General features: G+C 28.1%; 1 protein-coding gene across 2 annotated transcripts; it reads left to right on the top strand.

The window, feature by feature from the left end:
- The first annotated feature begins 5,529 nt into the window (after positions 1 to 5,529).
- Positions 5,530 to 17,875, top strand: LOC113559127 (tyrosine-protein phosphatase 10D). 2 transcript variants are annotated; one of them, XR_003405880.1, is made up of 23 exons: positions 5,530 to 6,553; positions 6,638 to 6,782; positions 6,881 to 7,117; positions 7,230 to 7,336; positions 8,152 to 8,395; positions 8,481 to 8,584; positions 8,754 to 9,025; positions 9,342 to 9,631; positions 9,715 to 10,203; positions 10,288 to 10,413; positions 10,520 to 10,660; positions 10,743 to 11,048; positions 11,827 to 12,204; positions 12,302 to 12,682; positions 12,758 to 13,627; positions 13,696 to 13,913; positions 14,137 to 14,362; positions 14,432 to 14,786; positions 14,959 to 15,229; positions 15,451 to 15,711; positions 15,828 to 16,021; positions 16,119 to 16,878; positions 17,549 to 17,875. XR_003405880.1 is itself a non-coding variant. In XM_026964739.1 (23 exons), exons 1-23 carry the CDS (start codon positions 6,512 to 6,514, stop codon positions 17,578 to 17,580), a joined length of 6,000 nt encoding a protein of 1,999 aa, XP_026820540.1. In that variant the 5' UTR covers positions 5,531 to 6,511; the 3' UTR covers positions 17,581 to 17,872. The 2 variants fall into 2 exon arrangements, 1 of the variants encoding a protein (XP_026820540.1); XM_026964739.1 differs by having other exon boundaries at positions 5,531 to 6,553; positions 16,119 to 16,429; positions 17,549 to 17,872.
- Positions 17,876 to 21,850: the final 3,975 nt, after the last annotated feature.

Genomic DNA, 21,850 nt, shown 5'->3' with positions numbered 1-21,850 from the left:
TGTTTTTATACAAGCTTTTATTAAATAAAAAAAAAATATAATAATTTTAATTTTAATTTTTTTGTATAAATTTATATAATTTTAAATTCTGGAGTGTTTTTTTAAATTTTTTTTATTTGTGTGTCTGTCTTCATGTTTTGGAGTAGTATTGGTGCTTTGATTTTTGATTTCAGTTCCGTTTTAAAAAGGAAAGTGAATCTAGTTGGTACTTTGGGGGGGTCAAAAGTAAAAAATTTCCAGTAGTTATCAAAAGTGTCAGGAAAAACCATAAAAAGTGACGGAAAAACGAGAATTTTTACGCATAATCAGTTTTCGACAGTCGATTCTTTATTTTACTGTATCTAACTAAAAAAAAAAAATCATTACTAATACTTAAAAATACTTTAAATTTTTACTAAATGTTTATATTAGCGTTATCTATTTACGATTAAATTTTCAAAATATTTTGACTTTTTTTAAGCTATTTATAGACAATTGAAAATTTTCGATTTTTCAAAGATTTATTTTTGAAATGCATATAAAAAAATTTGGCAATCTAAAAAATCTTTAAAATTTAATTCAAGGTTTGTTATAAGTTGTATTTATCATAGTAAAAAAATCAAAAATCGTTAGTAACAATTTTTGTTTATAAGCATTTAAAGTTAAAATGTTTACGAAATATGTCAAAATCGTGAAAATTTGCAAGGATGAAGGAATTTTAAAATTTATAAAATTATTGTGATTTATACTTAAGGTTAACAAACTAAATACAAGGTTCATTGTCCATAAGTTTTCCTTCAAATAACTGTAAAAAAACTTCAGTGTCAATATAGAAAACATTTTATAAGTGTATGAAATTTAAATTTTTACAAAGTCACGTAAACTAACGATATATTGTAAAACGATTTAAAATATTTGTTGTTATTTAAAAATTATAAGTCGTAGAAACTTGAAACTTTCATCAATAGTTAATAAAAAATAAATTACTTATATATAAAAAAATATATTACAATTTAAATATAGGTGATAAAATAGTATAATATATCCTAAACTGACAAATCATCTCGGTTCAGAATCGTTTTTCGTATATAATATTATAATGATATCTGTCTTTGCATTCAAATTTAACACATCCATCTACTTTTCACCTCTACTATACACCAGTCAGTAGAGCGATATCCATTTGCCCTCCGTTTTAAAAAAAATTATAATTCTTTTAATTGTAGAATAAATTAAAAAACCAAATCAGTTATAATAATATGATTAAAAAATATATATATTAATATTAATGTATACAAATTAAAAAGTTATTGAGAAAAAATTGCTACTATACCTATGTACGTATTTTCAATATTTTCTAATTACTTACTATAAGAAAATCTTATGGGGAAATTCGTATTAAATTATTAAGTTAATAAAAAAAATTGAGAACTTCAAATGTCTATATATTTAATATAAGAAAGCCAATGTATTTTGAAATTCATTTTTTTAGTTGTAGGTAAAAAGTTATGTGTAAGAGAGATTATATTAATTTAGTCCTGTACAAATTATATATAATTATAATATATTATTGTTGTACATTGCCGGAAAACAAATTTTATAAATATGTACCCACCTGGCTACCTATAATAAAATATTATGTGACAATGAAAACATATTATAGTCGTGTTTTTCCGTTCGACAGACAAAGAATACAAATAATAGCTTTAACTTAAAAATTCATAAAGCATAAATATAGTATACAATAAAATAAACTGATACACACGTCATCATTGCATTTACAATTTATATGCGTTCACGACACACCCATACGAATATTCCAACTAAAAAACTATAAATATCAATTATTATTATGAAAATAATTTCCTAGTAACTATAAAATATTATATTTCCTCAAAGCTAATTTATAGCTATTCAATTCTTAAATCAAAAAAAAATCAATTTTTGTGGAAGACTGGTTATTTGTACATAATCTCGTATTTTTTGATTTTATTGAAAAGTACTTAATTTGTACCCCACCCTCTCCCAAAGTTCAAAGTAGATCTAACTTTATACCTAAAATAGTAAAATCACCCTCAATATAAAAAAGTACATTAAAAAACAAATACATTCATCGCTCGCAAAATCTAAATTTATGATGCCAAATATTTCGGGGTGAAGGCTGATTATATAACCCTATTTCTTCTAACCTATGTTTCTATACGACTATGCCAAAGTAGGTATATATTTAGATACAATCATCTTATATAGGTAAAAATACATCTATTACTGCCATAAATACATAATGGTTACATACGTAAGATATAATTATACATTTTTAGCCTAACAAAAACGTGTTGTATAAACTAATGAACAATACCTATTAGGTATCATACAAAAAAATAAATGAATAATAGGTATTGAATATTAGCCAATTAACTTTTATAGACCTTAAATCTTGTCTCAAAAGTAATAAGCTATTCATATGTGCGTAAAAGGATTATTACCAAGAAACACTAACTATAGTTAAGTACGTACCTATACGGCTAAACATACTGATAAGCTTGGTATATAACAAAGCGATTAGGTACATGCGACGTATCATTGATAAATAACAATCCAAGTAAACAGTATATATATATATTCATACAGAACAAAATATGTTTTCATTCCCATTAGACTTTGCCATAAGCCCATAATGGCAAGGGCACTATGATTTACAGATCTATTTACTATTTTGAGCGTTCCGTGGTTGTAAACTTGAATAATTATATTATAATTAATTTTATAACGTTGTCATAAACTCGTAACTGTGGTATAGGTTCCTTAGTATTTTTAAATTACTACTCCATATTATTCATTTAAATTATATAAATTTCTTATATTTTGCCAGCAATTTTTTGTTTATACAAACTAGCACTCATTTATCCAGTTTAAACTGCGTATTACCTATGGAAAATATATTTTTGAAATATAACAATATAAAAAGAAACATTAATTATATTTTATTTAATACGTACATTACACAATATAATTAATTTTCTTAACACCTACTCATAAAATAACAAAATAAAATGTTATAAAATATGTGTATCATTACAAAAAATGTCTAAGCATAATAAAAATTATAGTGAGATGATAAAATAAATTAATAAACTATAATAATATAGTATAATAATATTTTTATCAATAAAAAATATTTATTTATTCTTAATAAAATTTCGAAAATTAATAAGTAATTCGATTTTATCGGAAGAATGTATTTTGATTCAAATTTGAAATTTCAATTTAAAGACTAGTATCCAGCTTACCTTTAGGAGTACGGTCATTAGAGCAAGGGAATTTCTATATCATCTAATTTAATCTCTACATTCCTATAATCCCATACTTATTGATGTACCTTTTTAAAAATACTTTACTATAAAAAATAAGAGAACCAAAGAGTATGTAGATAGTATATGTAGAGCCAAAATCCAAACACGTGAATGCTATTTATTTTTAAATTATCTGGACTTGATTTGGACTAAATCTTTACCGATGTAGATTAAACAGTTGAGTAACTTAATGATACGGTTTATTTATGTGAATTGTGTATTTTTTTATTTAGAGCATTAGCTGGTAATTAAAAACAAGTTGTCCTACATTTTAATTTTTTTTATTTATATCATAGTATAAGTTAAGTTTGGCACAGAACATCATTAGGTGTTTCACATTTAAAATTCTGTAAAATTATTATTATTTTTTAATGTTATGATGTACCTATCTACATTTTTTCTGATTTTCTCACATTTCATTAGAAGCATTCGCGAGAGAATTTATGGTACGTTTATTTGTTCGTAAAATAACCATGGTTTTTTTTGATAATTTATGTATGTTATAAAAACTTGAAACACCATTATTGTCTATTAATAATGGTGAATGATGATGTAAAAATAGGTATACTAAATACTAAATAGGATGTAATATTGAATACTATATTTTGTTGTTTAAGCTTTTTGGGGATTCTGTGCGCAAGAAATTTCGTAATATTAGATGAATGATTATTTTTTTATACAGTTTTGAATTTATGGTCGAGTTTCACTTCGATCATAAATTTGTAGGTATTGTGTTTATATCCGCACTTTTAATCGTTATACTTATAATAATATTTTTTTATTTCTTTTATAAATATAGTATAGCTATTTTCTTTTTATCGACCGTCGAATAAATATATAACTTTGCGGCCAATTTCCTGCAATTACTTATTAATTTTAATTATCGACTACTTGATAATTTACTTTTTTACAACATACCAATAAATTAGTGTAGGTAATCAGTAAAATACTAAATTATTTATCTAATAATTTATTGTATACAATAAAATATTTATGTCATAGAGGTTATATACCTACGTATTAAATCGGTAATCGGAAAAAAAAGTCCTGGTAAAAAAAGTCCCACACTAGGAAAAAAAAGTCACGAAAAAAAATATTATTCATGTAGGTACTTGTACAGTTCTATAGTAAGTTGTGCTTTGTATTTTAGTGTAAAAGTGTAATGAATAAAATGCTTGTACATATATTTGTCATCTACCATAATAAGTAATAAATAATAGAAAAAAAAATTTACTGGAAAATTTACCAAAATACTTATTCTTATACTGCAGTTGTACAGTTGTACTTTGTACTTATTTTAGTGTGTAATGTATAGGTAGGTATAAAATATATTTGTTATCTACCATAATAACTATCATAAGCCATATATTTTGATCCTATATAACAGTACACTAGAAAATTTCCCATTTCCGAACATCACACTCAGTCATAATATAGGTAATGAGACTGTTGCCAGTTTTTTGGATGACATCGTATAATCGTATCGTTTCGTAATTTCGTTTATATGTTTGTTTTTAAATTTTATATTTTTTCGCAGATAAAATTTAAAAAAATGGAGTTGTAGTTAATAAATTCTAACAAAAATACCCTCAGGTTGCGTATAAGAGATTTTTGTACAATTTCCACGAAGAATGCTCTAATTGTCTTCGTTGGAAGTATTTATATATTCATCGGGACTTTTTTTCCCGCGATTCATTAAATCATACCATTATTAAGTAGCTATGTATCTGTCTATATTCATATTTTTACCTCCGACGAAATAAACATCATAATATAATAATACTTATTCGGCTATTACAAGTTTTTTTTTATAATTTTCTGCTGTAGTGTGTAGGTAGTAGGTAGTAGGTACACAAAAATAATGGAAGATAATAGGTAGGTACCTTAATAATTAATAATAATACACATTACATGTGTAGTCGCGTTCAACCGTGTCGGATGACGATCTGATGGCACAGCTATGACCTATTCCGGGGACCGCGGTACGTCCGATCGCAGTACATGGCCACAGTCGCGGCCACACGGCACGCCGCCGCCGCTGTTCGAGTTTACCTCCAACCGCGTTATAATCACCGCGGAAACCAAAACAAAGACCCCATCGGTCGCTGATAAGCCCCCACCTGCCCCGCCGTCGACGCGGGCACGGAACTGTTGCTGCTGTTATAATATTATTATTATTATTATTATTATTGTTGTTATTTGCTGTTGTCCGTACACCATAGTTTAGTAGTAGTGGCAGTAAGCTATCGTCGCGGTCGTTGTGAAAGCAATTATTGTTGGTATTGTCATAGGTAGGTGAATGTGGTAGTGTGTGCGTGTTGGACCGTGCGTTACGTGTGTACCAGACCTTAGGGGATCCGCGGGCATATTACGAAAGCAGCGACACTCGTTTTGGTGTTCGCCGTCCGTCTGCGTGTGTATTATAGTTGACTGTCGTAGAGCCTGTAGTGGCGGTGGTGGTGGTGGTGGTAAACGCGCAACGACACAGGTATTACAGTAGCAGTCGTTTTTTACTTTCTCGCCCGATTTCGTCGTGTGAAATCACTAAACTTTTTTTTCTCATTGATTCCTACGCTAGTATTTTTTATAATATTTTTCATTTTTTTTTATTTGTGTTTACCAAACAGTATCGATCGGTTGTAATTGTGTCAGTATTATTGTGTTACTATTATCTTAGGCCTTAGTGTCGAGTGTATTATTATTATGTTTAATTGTATTTTAATAAGTGTTTTGTATACTACACGGTGTAATCGTTGACATCGGTCTTTTGAAAATTATTATATCGACTTGTATCGGTGGTGGATAGAAGTTGAAACGTTGATAACAGGAGACGAGAACTTTTTGTCGACAATTGAATTGCCTTGTAATTTCTTACCAAATGCTGTTATTGATATCAGTATTAATCGATTACACATCATTCGGTTATTGAGATATGATCGACGGCTTTTTCTGTATGTGTTGTGATAAAACTGAAGACGTTATTCAACAAACAGTATTTCAATGTAATTTTGCAAAATGTAGTACCTATATTCCCAATGGTATCTGGTCTACATATTATATTTGCTCTTGCTCAATCTACTATACTCAAAACGGCTTGTTTTCATAGCCGTAATTTAAGTAATTAACTTTGTTGCTCATTTACTACTATTAGTTTAAGTATCAATAAGTCAACTGTGAAAATGTGGATAGTATTACTGTTGTTTTTTGCTGTTAAAACTGGTGTAAGTATATACATTTATATGATTTATAAATTACCTATTACTAATATTATATTGAAAAACAATAAATTTTAAACATAATTATAGAGATCAGCTGATTTAGCTATACAATTGCCTGCATCAAACTCATTATCATTTGCATCTTCATTACAACAAGCTTATTATAGACTTGATTATCTACCTCCACACGGCAATCCCCCTGCAAACACAACTATTGCAGCTCAAGATATAGGTATTAAAACATTATATTGTTGTCTGCTCTAAATCCTTAGAACATTACTTCATACCTTATCAATAAGATATTAATTAAAATATTTCATAACCTTCTAGGCGATGTAATACATTTTTCTCAAGCTTTACCGGGGACCCGTTATGACTTTTGGTTATACTATAGTAATTCAAGCACAGGAAGTAATTCAATAAGTAACAATTCCCCACAACCAACTCCAGGAAGTGTAATAGTTCCAGTTGGATCTGGTGTAGAAACTCTCTTAAATGGAGCTGTTACTAGTTCTTTATCACCCCAGTCACATTGGTTGCTTACTTGGACTGCATCAATTACTACTGGTATGAAAAATATGATTTGAATAATATATTTAATTTTAAGCCTTTAAAAGATAATAATCCCATGTTCATAGGTATTTACTAATAGTTTCCTTATTTAAAAATGTTAAAATAGCGCCTGATCCACCTACAAATTTAACTGTAACTGTAAAAGGTGGAAAAACAGCACATGTCCAATGGTCACCTCCAGTGTTGGGAAACTACAATGGATTTAAACTGAAAGTAATGATATTTTAAATATACAATAGATTTATTACAATAAATATTAGGGTAGCCTTAATTTATTTCTAAATGCTAAACAACCAAAATATAGATAATACATTAAAAAATAAATAAAAATAGATATTCCAAAAACTAATTGCTAGTTAGGTATTTATTTATAAAAATATTTAGTGGTACAATTCAATTCAAATTAATTAAAAAACTATTAGATAATTATTATTTTTATTATTAAATTAACATTATTATTAAATCAACAATTGATCATTTTTTTTAAATTCAGGACAATGTAAGATTTTACTCTCGTGAACAAAAAAGATTGCTCAACTTTAGATCTTTGTATTATGTCTGTTTTTTTATTAAACTTCTATACATTTTATTTTGTGTTTATACTATATATTTACTTATACTTTATAATAAACATGTCTATTATATAACATGGGTGTCTAACTTTAATAGATTTGTGATCGGCTTCTAAATATTTCTAGGTTGTCACGATCAACAAAAAATAAAAGTTCTCAATAAACAAAAATATATTTTGTATACATATATGTTTCACATTTTTCTTATTTCTTCTATTTAGAATATTATTAAGTAATTATAACATTTAATTTCATAGTTGTACACTACTCATATTTGATGACAAATTATTACTTTTAATTTATTATTTGTATTTTGAAAAAAATCAACAAAAGACAAAACAGTGTCTCAATCGACTTGAAGTCTAGTAGCAATCAACTTATTGGCCCTCCTGTGTATAATATACTTATATAATTTTATATTTATGAAATTCATAAAGATTGTATACTTAATTATAGGTTATCAGTTTGTCTCCATCTTCTACATCTGGTATAGTGCAACAACAACAAGAACAATTGGTAAAAATTGTTGATGCTACTAGCTCTCCATCCACTGCTTCATCTCAAACTGATTTATCTAGAGACACACTGCAACAATATGTTTTGAAAGATTTGACACCTGGAGCTACTTATCAGTTACAATTGTTTACTGTGTACGAACATAAAGAAAGTGTGGCTTATATATCCAAAAATTTTACAACTAGTAAGTGTTTAAATATTGAACATGAGCATTTTTTTCTTTTTATAAATTATTTTACTAATATTTAAATAATTTTATTTGCTTACAGAACCCAGTACTCCAGGAAAATTTATTGTGTGGTTCAGAAATGAGACTACATTGTTAGTGCTTTGGCAACCTAGTTATCCAGCTAGTGTATTTACTCATTATAAGGTATGAATTATTGAATTTTACATTTGACAATTAATATTCATTCAACTTTAATATAGTATAAAATTAATATACAAATATGTATATAAAAAAAAATCTTTTTCAATAATGTAAATATTATAATTTTTCTCTGAAATTGTATGTATTATATTTCACCAAAATTATTTTCTAGGTAAGTGTTGAGCCTCAGGATTCACCAGAGTCAACAGTTTATGTTGAAAGGGAAGGTGAACCACCAGGTCCAGCACAAGCTGCATTTAAAGGTCTTGTTCCTGGACGTGCGTATAACATAAGTGTACACACTGTAAGTGAAGATGAAACATCTGCACCTACAACTGCTCAATATCGTACTATTCCTTTAAAACCATTAAATGTGGCTGTAGATCCTAGACAAACAAGTTCATATGGTTTACGGGTACACTGGGAACCACCAAAAGGACTCTGGTAAGTTATTTTTTAGTCATAAAAATTACTTATATTATATTTTTATTCTTTTAGGTAGTTATTTTTATATACTTAATAATTACTTTAAAACATTATATAAAAGTAAAATTTTAATATTACAAGTAATAAAAAAAAAAATAATAGTTTTATTTTATGATTTAAAATTCGGTATTATTATTTGAAATAAAATAAAATACATTTTATTAATTCACTTATTATAAAATCAATTTTATTACTTGTAAAAATGAAGTTTTTGATCTTACACATAATATTAAAGGTATTTATTTATTTATTGTATTATTTAATTTATGTGTAGTGAATTTGACAAATATCAAATATCTGTCAATGTTAAGAGGCCATCACAGCAATCTTCATTAAATCAACTGGCATCTCATCGTAGCATTAGTGATCAAACCCAACAAACAACTACTCCAATAACACTTACTCGTCCTCGTGATGGTGATAGTTCTAATTCTGGAGGTTCAACACAATGGTGTGATGTATATGATACACAGTTATTACAACCAGGTCGAACATATCAAGTTCTTGTGAAGACAGTTTCTGGAAAAGTAGCTTCTTGGCCTGCTTCTGTGAATGTGACATTAAGTATGCAATCATTTAAAATGTTTAACTATATTTCATTTTAGATCTATTTGGTCAGTTGCATTTATATTTTGTATATCTTATAGAACCATTACCTGTAATTGACTTAAAAGTTGTAAGTAGTGGTAATACAAATGGAAACAATTTGAATGAAGATGGAGGTGGTGGTGTGTTACAATTAACATGGAAAGCTGATGCAATGAGTTGGCAAGATGCATATCAAGTGAGCTATGCAGAAGTTCTTACGGGCTCTCTATCATCTTCTTCATCTGCTTCCGATTCTTTGATTGTATCATCAGTATTATCATTGGGGAATAACCTTAATCAATCACTAAATGGTTCTTCCCGACAACAATCTACATCATCAGCTGTAGCATCAGCTGCTATTACAGCAACAACTTCTACTGATAGTAATGTTTTGGTAGTCCAAGCTACTAGGGAGTCAATTGAAGATCCATCGTCCCCTATTGAATGTACATTAGAATCATTATTACCCGGTCGTAATTACTCAATATCTGTAAAATCACTTAGTTCTGGTGTTGCTTCTAATGATACAGTTGTCTACCATACAATGAGTAAGTCAAATGATATTCTTTATTGGCTTTAAACTATTAAATGCAAAATAAAAAGTATTTATTATATTTTTTTTATACTTATAGAACCATCAGCACCAATTATAGAAGATTTAAGACCAACATTAGATTATGGATTAAATGTATCATGGAAAACAGATGTCAATAGTCGACAAGAAACATTTCAAGTGGTACTTCGTCGTAATGATACCGGTTTGTAAAATTATAATTATATAAATTTTAATAAAACAATATAATATCACATATATATTTTAAATTTGGTTTTAATTGTTTAATACATTTTTTTTTTTTTATATAGATGATATACCAACTGTAAGAATAACTAATGAATGGCGCATGGCTTTAAGAAATTTATACCCTGGAGCAGCTTATCAACTTAAAGTATTTGCCATAAGTCATGGACTTCTATCTGAACCTCATGATTACTTTCAAGCTGTTTGTAAGTTAAAAATCTAGTCAATAGTCCAACAATATTTTAAATTCTTGATGTTTGATTTGATGAATTTTAATTTTTACTTAAGATCCTAGGCCTCCTACTGATCTTCAAGTAGAAAATATAACTGCTGCCTCGAATATTGGGTCAAACTCTGTTTTATTGAAATGGAATGGCCCTACAGCTGAAGGCTTATTCACTGAGTATTCTATTAAATATCGTACCATTGATTCCAATGGTGGCCAACAACAATGGATTAGGTTACCTGGAGTACAAACAACTGAGGCAGAAATTGCAGATATGGTGGCTGGACAACGGTACACAATTCAAGTTAACACCCAAACTTATGGATCTCTGGAGTCTCCATACCCACTGCTAGTTAATTATACAATACGTTAGTATAGCTGTATTATTTATTTTAAATCAATTACAGTGAGTTTTGCTTAATGTGATCACTGGTTTATAGAATCAACTGTTTATTGACATCAAAATTGAAAATCCTGAGACAGTTCTTATGTTACTAATATTAAATTAACCTTTTATTAAGATCACCAAGTACCAGTTAATTGAATCATTTTTAAGAACATTCTTATTGTTTTAATAGTATTTCAAACTTTTACTATAAAGAAACAAGAATTGTTTTGAAAAAGTTAAAAAGAGCTATTCAAAAATATGTCGAAAACGATACTTTTCAGTTGTTCCAAAAGTTATAAGTACAATATGTGCATACATTATTATTTATTTATTTTTAAATAATTAAAAATCATATTGTCTATATTATATAAACTGAATATGGATTTTAATTTCAGGCTAATATGAAAATGAAATTAGTAGATTTTCAAGTACAATCAAAAATAGATAGTTTCTACACTTTATTTTAAATTTATTTTATTTTAATCTAATTTTAAACATACATATAAATATAAACTGATCAATAAAAAAAATATTTTATAGAATCAACCGGTTAATAGAATTAAAATGATCTGAACCAATGTGATCACATTAAGCGGAACACTTAACAAAATGTATTTCTTCATTTAACCATTTTTATATCTAACTGCGTGAACAGTGTGATATTTTTGTATATATGTATATACTATTTAAATATTAATTATTTACAATATCGTTTCAATTTTAAACATTTTATAAAATTGTTTGTATTTATTTATTAGGACCAAACCCTGTGAGTAATATAGCTTTGCTTGTGGATGCTACAAACTTGACTATACAATTCCCTCGTCCAGAAGGTTTAATTGATTACTATTCTGTTGAGTATATACTTCTTAAGCCACCACCACAAGCAGATCAAAATCAAACTACTACTATTAATTGGACTACAACAGCTACAACTTGGAGTAGTAGCAGTGTTGGAACATCTTCAAGTGGATGGAAAAATTTTACTGATTCTGGATACCCTAATGGATCTAGTGGAACTATTTTAGTGAATTTGGGTTTAGATGAATTAATAGCTGGTGCAGGATATGGGTTACGAGTACGTACATGTTCACATTCGATGTACAGTGATCCTGTCATCCTGGAAACACATACAAGTGAGTTTTTAAAAAAAAATATTGTTTGTTTTATATATCGTACAATAATCTAATTAGTAATTATTTAAATTATTTTTCATATATTTTATAATTACAGTGCCTTTGATTTTATCGGAAATACTGGCTGTAAATGATCAACAACTTGCCACTGACACATTGACTTTGAGGTATACTCCTACTCCACAAACAGCTAGTCGTTTCACTAAGTACCGTTTTCAACTATCAGAAGCTAGTCATCAAACAAATATACAACCTATAGCGTATCAATCTTCTACCATCACACCTTCAGATCCAGGATCTGGAATAGCAACTGCATCATCTACTGGAACAGTATTTATTGCTGAAAAATTGGCATCAGATAATGAATGGAAAGTTACTTGGCATTCTTTAGTCCCTGGGCGCTTGTACGATATAACTGTGTGGACTGTATCAGCTTATGGAGTTCTTAGTCAACCCTTGCGTCGTCAAGATCGTCTTTGTAAGTACTTTTTTAGATATGATTTTTCATATTTATATCTTGTATAATAATTTTAATTATTTCGTATTTTCATAGACCCAGAACCAATTACTGATTTGAATGCCACTCTAATAACCCGAGATTCTGTAAATCTTGTATGGACATTACCCCGTGGACAATACGATGTATTCGAAATTGAATATTTAGATACTGATGCCGCAATTATTACCACAGCTTCTTCTATTGCAAATTCATATTCATCCTCTAAATCATCCTCAGATGTGGGAGGAGTGTCACTTGTACAAAACTTGACTGATAAACCATGGTTTTTAGTGCAAGGTCTTCGACCATATCGTAATTATACATTCACTGTTGTGGTGCGAGCTGGTGGTGGAGGATCTTTAGGATCTCTATCCCAACAACAAATATTGAGCAGTGGCGCAGGAGGCTATGCAGCATCAATATTATTGAGACGTTCAGTTCCTGTATCTGGTACTTTTAGTACATTGGAGTGGGTACCAGGGCGTTGTGTAAATTTTCAAGCAGTAGATGTACAACCTGGGCACCTTACATTAGAGTGGACGTTATCAGAATCTGATCATAATGGTATACTTTTACGTTATGTGGTGTCTTGGACTGCTGTAATAACTTCGTCATCATCCGATGGTATATCTGCGTCGACTAATCCTGTTGTTCAGTTGCATGGCGGCGAAGAAGAAGAAAATATGTTGGGATTAGGTATAAATAATTTACTCAGTAATGGCGGTATATTAAATGGTCAGCCACCTTTGGGATCTGAAATCGAAATTGGCGAAACAACTAAAACATCATATTATGAGCCATGGAGGAATCGGGCAACTATTAAAGGTCTAATACCTGGTCGTCAATATGTATTTAATATAAGTGGTGAGACTCGTATTGGTCGTGGTCCTGTAGCTAGTTTGGAGCAGAGAATGCCAATTCTAGGTAAATTTACTTAAAAATATATTCAGAAATAATTAGATTTAATTTATTTTTAAATATTTTTAAAATAGCACCACCTAAACCTAGTGCCCAAGTAGTACCAACTGAAGTAAGTCGAACCACAAATACCATACAAGTGCGCTTCAGAAAGAACTATTTTGGAGATCAAAATGGCCGAGTAATAGCTTATACCTTGATCGTAGCAGAAGATGATTCTAAAAATGCCAGTGGTCTTGAAATGCCGAGTTGGCAAGATGTACAAGCATATGCAATTTGGCCTCCTTATCAGGTACAATACTTTTTCTAGTATATGAGTAGATACTATACATGTCCACAATTTATTATCATTAAGTTCCATGCAATAGTTTCATTATTTTAATCGTTAGACTACTTCTTAATATCTTAAAGGTAACAGGATATAACTATATAAATTTAAAGAGGATATTAAAATAAATATAAATAATTAAGTTATTTTGACAGATGTATTAATGATATTTATTTTTATTTATTAGGTTCTTGATCCATATTATCCATTTTCAACAAATAAAACTGTAGAGGATTTTACAATTGGTCAAGATACACATTGCAATACAAATTCCATTAGTGGCGGTAAATTATCATCATCACAATATTGCAATGGGCCACTAAAACCGGGTACAACATATCGTGTTAAAGTACGCGCATTTACAGCTAATGACAAATTTACAGACACTATGTTTTCATTTCCTATACAGACAGGTTTGAAAAATACTAAAATCAATATAAATAATCAATATTAATGCATATTAAAAATATTAATTTTTTCAGATCAAGATAACACATCAGCTCCAACATCAGCTACAGCCATTGTGTTGTCAGTTGTAGTAGGATTGCCAGCTGCTTTCATTTTAATCGCTGTTTGTGCTGCATTAGCCACTGGGAGTGGCCGAAGTCGTTGGTTCTTGTGTGGTAGTGGCAAGAGCAGAATAATGAAGAGTTCTGTTGGAGGTGGTAAAAGACAAGCAGGAACAGGTCAACGAAGAATCACGGGAGGGAAATTTTTAGAAAACTCATCAACTAGAAACTTAAATGGTGGTGGTCGTGGTGGTGGCCGCGGAGGTGATATGATAAATTCCTCTAGTGTTCAACAACAACAACAACTGTCATGTGATTTACAAATAAGGTATAAAAAGCTATAATTAATTTATAATGTTATTCATGTTATAATAATTATTATTTAATTACAAGATTTAAATATCTTAAAGTAAACCAATAATAATCATCCTTAATATTCTTATTGTTTTATACTTAATTATTAGCTATATTAAATGTGAATTTTTATTTGTGAAAATTAGCCGGCCTGTACGAGTGGATAGATTTGGGGAACATTATGCCCAAATGTCAGCTGATTCTGATTTTCGATTTTCTGAAGAATTTGAAGATTTAAAACATGCGGCAGCAGCTGCAGCCACTAATGGAGGTACAACAACCACAGCAGCTGATTTACCATGTAATCGTCCCAAAAATAGATTCACCAACATTTTGCCTTATGATCACAGCCGTTTTAAGTTGCAACCAGTGGATGATGAAGAAGGATCTGACTATATAAATGCTAATTATGTTCCGGTAATTTAAATAATTTATAAACTAGTTATTAAAATTCAAGATTGTGTTTTATAAAAAAAATTTAAAATTTTTGTTAGGAAAGATTTTGTGTGATTTAATCAATCATACATGTTTTTATAATAATGATATATTGATATATCTATACTGAACTCTGATAACTGATTTTGATAACTTTTTTTTTTATATTAGTATTTTAAAGTTTTGAATACTTAATGTTTCAGGGCCACAATAGCGTTAGAGAATTTATTGTTACACAGGGACCATTGCATTCAACAAGGGACGACTTCTGGCGTATGTGTTGGGAAAGTAATGCAAGAAGTATAATAATGTTAACTAGATGTGTGGAAAAAGGTCGCGAGAAATGTGATCATTATTGGCCATATGATACTCATCCTGTTTATTACGGTGACAATATATGTGTCACTTTACTGAATGACACTCATTATTCTGATTGGGTGATTACTGAATTTATGGTTTGTCGGGTAAGAATTTAAATTGCATTAAGTTAAATATAGGGTGTTAAATTGAATTAAATATCTAACGATTTTCAAAAATTCTTTTGTTAAAATTACTTATTATATTTTTATGTTGTTTGTAGAATGATCAAAAACGAGTAATAAGACATTTCCATTTTACCACTTGGCCTGATTTTGGTGTACCCAGTCCTCCACAAACACTTTGCCGTTTTGTTCGTGCTTTTAGAGAACGTCATCATGCGGGCGTAGGAAATAATATTGAACAACATCAGCATCAACTGCAACAACACCACCGTCCTATAATTGTGCATTGCAGGTAATAAAAGTTAATTTATTATTTTTTTTTTCAATTTTAAGTTTAAAAATAAACTTATTCGAGACAATATTGTTGATGTTGATACGTTATATTTTAGTGCTGGTGTTGGACGATCCGGTACTTTTATAGCTCTGGACAGAGTCTTGCAATCGCTCAATGATCCTACACAAGTAAATAATTATATTGATGTATATGGTATTGTGTATGCAATGCGCAAGGAACGTGTATGGATGGTACAAACCGAACAACAGTACATATGTATACATCAATGCATAGTTTGTATACTATCACAAAATAGTGGTAATAGCGATCAACAAGAACTACTTGATCAGGAGCAACAAGATTTGGAACTAATGAACAGTACGACTGCAGCTACAATGTTGGCTCATCATAACCGTGCATTTGAAGGTACGTCACTCATGTTGAATTCAAAGACAACTGCCTTTATCGTACGATGTGGTGTATTATGGTTAAATGCAGCTGTTACTAGTGGTTTACCAACGGTAGTGGGGGGCTTTTGGCCCAAAAATAGTGATACAACAACTAAAATAACAAATAGAAAAGTTTCAACAGCTACTTCCTACAATAATGTAACAACTATAAATACAATTATTACAACAAATGCATATAATAAATCGTGGTGGTCTTCATGGTGGAGGCGGAAATCTAGTTCTAATAAAAACTCAAATGATATTTATCGTTTATAAACTAATTTTATATTTACAAATTTTTAACAATCAAATTTTCGTCATAATGACTGTTAGGTGTAGTGTTGCAATAATGATAAAACATTGATGACAGCATTGAAATTGATGATGTTGTGGAGCACAAAACCTGAAACCATATTTTTTTTAAAAGTGAGAAAAATATTAGTTGAGTGTATGCGTATAAGTTTGTGTGTGTGGCATACCTGTGTAAGTGATAAATAATAACTATTAGGATTTAATATATTTAAACATTTAACAATGATAATAATTATAAAAACTTTATACTTAGTTTATAACTGATGATTTTAATCAAAACTAACTATTGTTAGCATCTCTGATGTATATTTTTTTGTTGAATTATAATTGTTTATAAACAATTTTTTTTTTCACTGCTGAGAGAATGGGATAACTTTACGATTTACAATGGTACGTAGAATTTACAATATTGTGTGCGATTTTTTTATTTTAAAGTAGAATGTTTGTTGACTAACATTTTATTGTTTTTGTGTTTAATAGAATTGTATTAAATGTTTTGACTTTTCACTAATATTGCTTTGCTTTTTAATTTTTTAATTTAGTATTTTGATCTCAATGACAAAATGTCATTTCATAAATCAATTTATTATACAGAGTGCGGCATAAGTCGGTTCCCGCTGTCTTGTTATCGAAAAACTGCTTATTATTATTATTATTATTAACAGCGGGACCAACTTATGCCGCATTCTGTATAATAAACTAGTGCCCGGCAGTAATCAAAATAGTGGCAATAGTTTTAATTTTTGTTGAATAACATATTTACATGTATTGTCTAATGTTACAGATGACGAAGGTATAGCTGAATCGGGAATGTAATTTTATTGAGCAAAAACCATTATTTTTTTGTATACATCAATTGCCAACAAATATAGACTTACAGCAGTATTATGATATGACTACTTTGATATGATATTTTATAAAATGTAATGTTTAGTATAGATTACGGCAATTGCAATTTTTGTGTTAAAATATATGTATTAAGATAACTTGTATTATTTATAAAATGTTAATAATTATTAATCAAGGAGGAATCAAATCAACTCACTGTTTGATTAAAAATAGTATTATTATTTTTATACATTTATATTATATCTTGTCTCTATCTTCTTTCTGTTAAAAAAAAAAATTAAAACCATTTATTGTTTGATATTATAAACTATTATCATTTTATATATATTTATGTATGCAGTCATTATTACAGTACCTGTTTATGAATTATTTTTATTAAAATAACATGATTTTTAATTACTCTGAAAATTATATTATTTATATACTTTTATAAGAAATGTACAATATGTAAAATCCATATCTAAATGATAATTAAATTTTGATTTTTGAAAGGATGGATCTAAATAGTTGCAAAATTATCGTGAGTATATAAAACTTAAATTTTAAGAAAAAAAATGATAATAAAGATAGTAAATTTAAAAGGAGTGACTAATAATCATAGAAAAATATTACAAAAGTGATGGTTATGTGTAAACAATTTTAGTTTTGAAATTTTACTGACCTTGAAAGATTAAGTTAATTTTTTTTTATTTATTTTTTAGAAATTAATATTATTAGTTAGGTGCAATACATATCAATGAATAAAATATTTGTTTTTCTTTTTTACGAAATATGAATTTGATTTTTGTTACATGTAATACACATGTCAGTATGCATGTGAAACATACACATTTGTGGGAGAAATAATTAGATATTGTTAAAATGTAAAAAAAGTTTTTTGAAAAAAATGTATTAATCTACTAAAATATATTAAATGGAACAACATGAATAAAATAGGTACAGTTGGTACTAATTAGTTAACATATGTGTATTGCTTTATTGGGAATCTATAATACCCAAAGTTTTTTTCATTTTGTAAAATTAGAAACAGTTAAAATTACTTTTTAAGATAGTTATTAACTTATTATTGAATTACAATTTGTAAATTAATTGTAATTTTTGCTCTATCTGTGATAGATTTGTTTTAGACTTTAAACCTTTTGTTAGAGGGCTATTGAATTAAAAAGTGATTTTAAAGTGGCTGTAGATATATGAACCTAATGTGTAGGTATAGTAATATAATGTGTAATAAAGTATAGTGATGAAATTTGGAAATATTACACATTTAAATAATTAAATAAAATTAATTATTTAAAATTTTTACATTCCATGATGTATTGAAACCGACAAAACCTTGAACTGTGTTATTATTGTTATAGTATCTACTGCCTAAGCAATTTTGTTTCCTAGATGAACTAGTATGAAAGAGATAATTGTTAAAATTTATATTTCTCAAACATTGACCAAAAGAAAATGTTTTAAATAAATATAAATTGCCTATCTATTATTCCTTAAAATTGTTAAATAGGCTCCAGTTCTCTATTGTAGTAAAATCCGTTGCAGTTGTTTGTTTCTTACAAATAATTGATAAGATGAAAAAATTCCTGTTTAAAATCGATTTTATTATCAAATTTTAATTTATTAAGGATAATAAGTTGTAATCATTTGATCTGTTAATACATTTTCTTATTTAAAGTAGGTAGGTAATAACATTATATTATTATATTAGGTACTTGCATTTTGCAATAAAATATAAATACGAAAAAAGTTAATTTATTTAATATGTTGAACTACCTACTGAAATAGTCCTGTTTCCTAACAATTATCTGTGATAATTAATAATAACTGATTATTTATAATGTAATAGCTATAAGTACTGGAAGACTAAAATTATTACACTTTTATAATAGCCGATGGACCCGTCATAGGCTGAAGCCAACTGCGTTCAGATTAATTGCTTTCAGTACCTATAGCCACTAATCAGTGTAGTGCTTAACAAAACAAAATTGTGTTTAATACAAGTAAAGCGGACTCGATCTTATACAGCTAAAGTGCTAGCGATCTTCCACGCCATTCATATAATCAAACTTACCTATTATATTATATCTTAAGTCATCATGTTCATTTGTTGGATAAATTGATTAAACTATAAAATATTAATTAAGTCACTCTAACCTTCATTAAAATAAAAATGTTATGAAATAATTTTTTTAAATCAGAAAAGTAACTACGTTGCCTTCAAGTTAAAAAAAAATAATAAATAATAGTTCACATGAATTTTAATAATTTATAAAAATAATCGTCATTTACCAAGCAAGTAGTAGCTCAAGTAGAAATACTACACCGGTGTAATTTGAAAAACATGTCCAAAAATAATTACCACTCACCAGATAACAATAAATTATTAATTTACATTTGTGTTATAACGCGTATAAAAACTTAAGAACACTTGTCCACGCAACTTATTCACAGGGAACGTTCCGTTTAATACGATAAAATTTATTTAATTAAATTGTCTTTTATTTAATGTTGACATGTAGTCAACCATTGAAAACTGATTTGTGGCGAATTAAAATTAAATATAATATATACGTATGTACTAACTGATCCTTCGAAGCGTTGTCTGTGACAAATTAAATAATGCCAGTAGATTTACTACGTTTTAAGCTCAGTTAAAACTGTTAAAAGTAAATCACACAGATTTTTAATTTAATAATTTGGGTGGTTTTGATCAAAATATAAAATAAATGTCTACAATTATATCCAACAGTGAAAACTATTTTACTTTCTGTGACCAATGACAATCCCATATAAACAAGAAAATATTCGTTTTTTGTGAGTCAACAAATCCCTGAGTAGTGAGTAATAAAGCTTGATTGTTCGTAGAAATTGTTACACGCGAAAAATAATCACTTAAGCTTAAGCAGTTAAGCTACAGCCATGATGTGAAACCAAAATAATACACGATATAGAGGACAACATTTTCAATGTAGTAACGTTTTATATTTTATATATATTATTAACATGAAAATATTATTTAAGTTTGAAACATTTAAAATTTAAAAAATAATGGAATTGAGATTTATAATAATTTTTGCTTCTATTAATATTTTCTTATATATTATTATGTTTAAATCTGATTTCTTAATAATAATTGTAGCTTAAGTGTTTTTTTTCACGAGAAACCACTTTTCTAATTAATTTTGCAATAACCAACAGTGGTACTGATATTGGATTATATGTAATTTATTTTGAATTAGTATTTAACTATATTTAAGATTAAAAATTTTAATATTTTTTCTAACGTTTTTAAAATTGTCGATATCAGTCCCCTTAAAAAGCGATTGTGCGGTGTTTTTTTTAAGAAAATATCAAAATAATATACAAATGTGAACCTATACTAAAATATTTATGGAAAAAAATATTATCGTCAGTAGTTGATAAAATAATGTCAATAATCAGCTTTGTTGTATGAATTAAAAAGTCGATAATAATAAATTTTATATTTTGTATTCTACCTAATATAATTATGTATGTACTTGGTATTGTGTATCATAAGATATTTACAGGATTATTAGTCATTAATTAATTTAATGAATTACTTACTACAATTTAATGGATCAGCCACAGACACTAAATAATGTTTAAGGTTAAATTAGTGCACTGTTGATATTATTACTGTTTATCGATTAATAATGTTATCTAGTACAAATATGTGAAAATAAAAATAGTTCTTTGGTATCTCAATAAAAGTTTTGTTTTCAATTTTCAAGGCACATATTTTTATAGATATCTGTAAGATAGATATACGATATGACTTCTATGAAATTTTTGTATACAAGTTTGTCCAAATCTCATTGCCGTTCGTTTATAATATTAGGAATTTTTTTATTAATTTACTATAGTTTGGTACGCATAATATTTCATTGAGGTAAGTTCCTTAAGTTATAGACATACTTAACTACTTACGCGTAAGAACGAGTAGCTGTGCTAATATTTATCAAACTTGAATTATTTTAATTTGGTGTCGTAAAATTTCACAGCGGATCAGTATCTTAACCGGGCAACTGGTGCATTCGAGTTGGGCTCCATATATTATAAGAGTTAATTGTAGGTACCTATAGTTTACTATAGCTAGATCCCAGATTATTTTAAACAAGTATTCGTGTAATACTGTAATAACTACTAAGTAGTAACGGAAATACAAATGAAAATAATTTTAAACATAAAATACTTATTACATAAATATATATATATA

The sequence above is a fragment of the Rhopalosiphum maidis genome, chromosome 3, assembly GCF_003676215.2.
Source record: "Rhopalosiphum maidis isolate BTI-1 chromosome 3, ASM367621v3, whole genome shotgun sequence".
Lineage (NCBI taxonomy): Eukaryota > Metazoa > Arthropoda > Insecta > Hemiptera > Aphididae > Rhopalosiphum > Rhopalosiphum maidis.
This window is presented reverse-complemented; position numbering and strand designations above follow the sequence as displayed.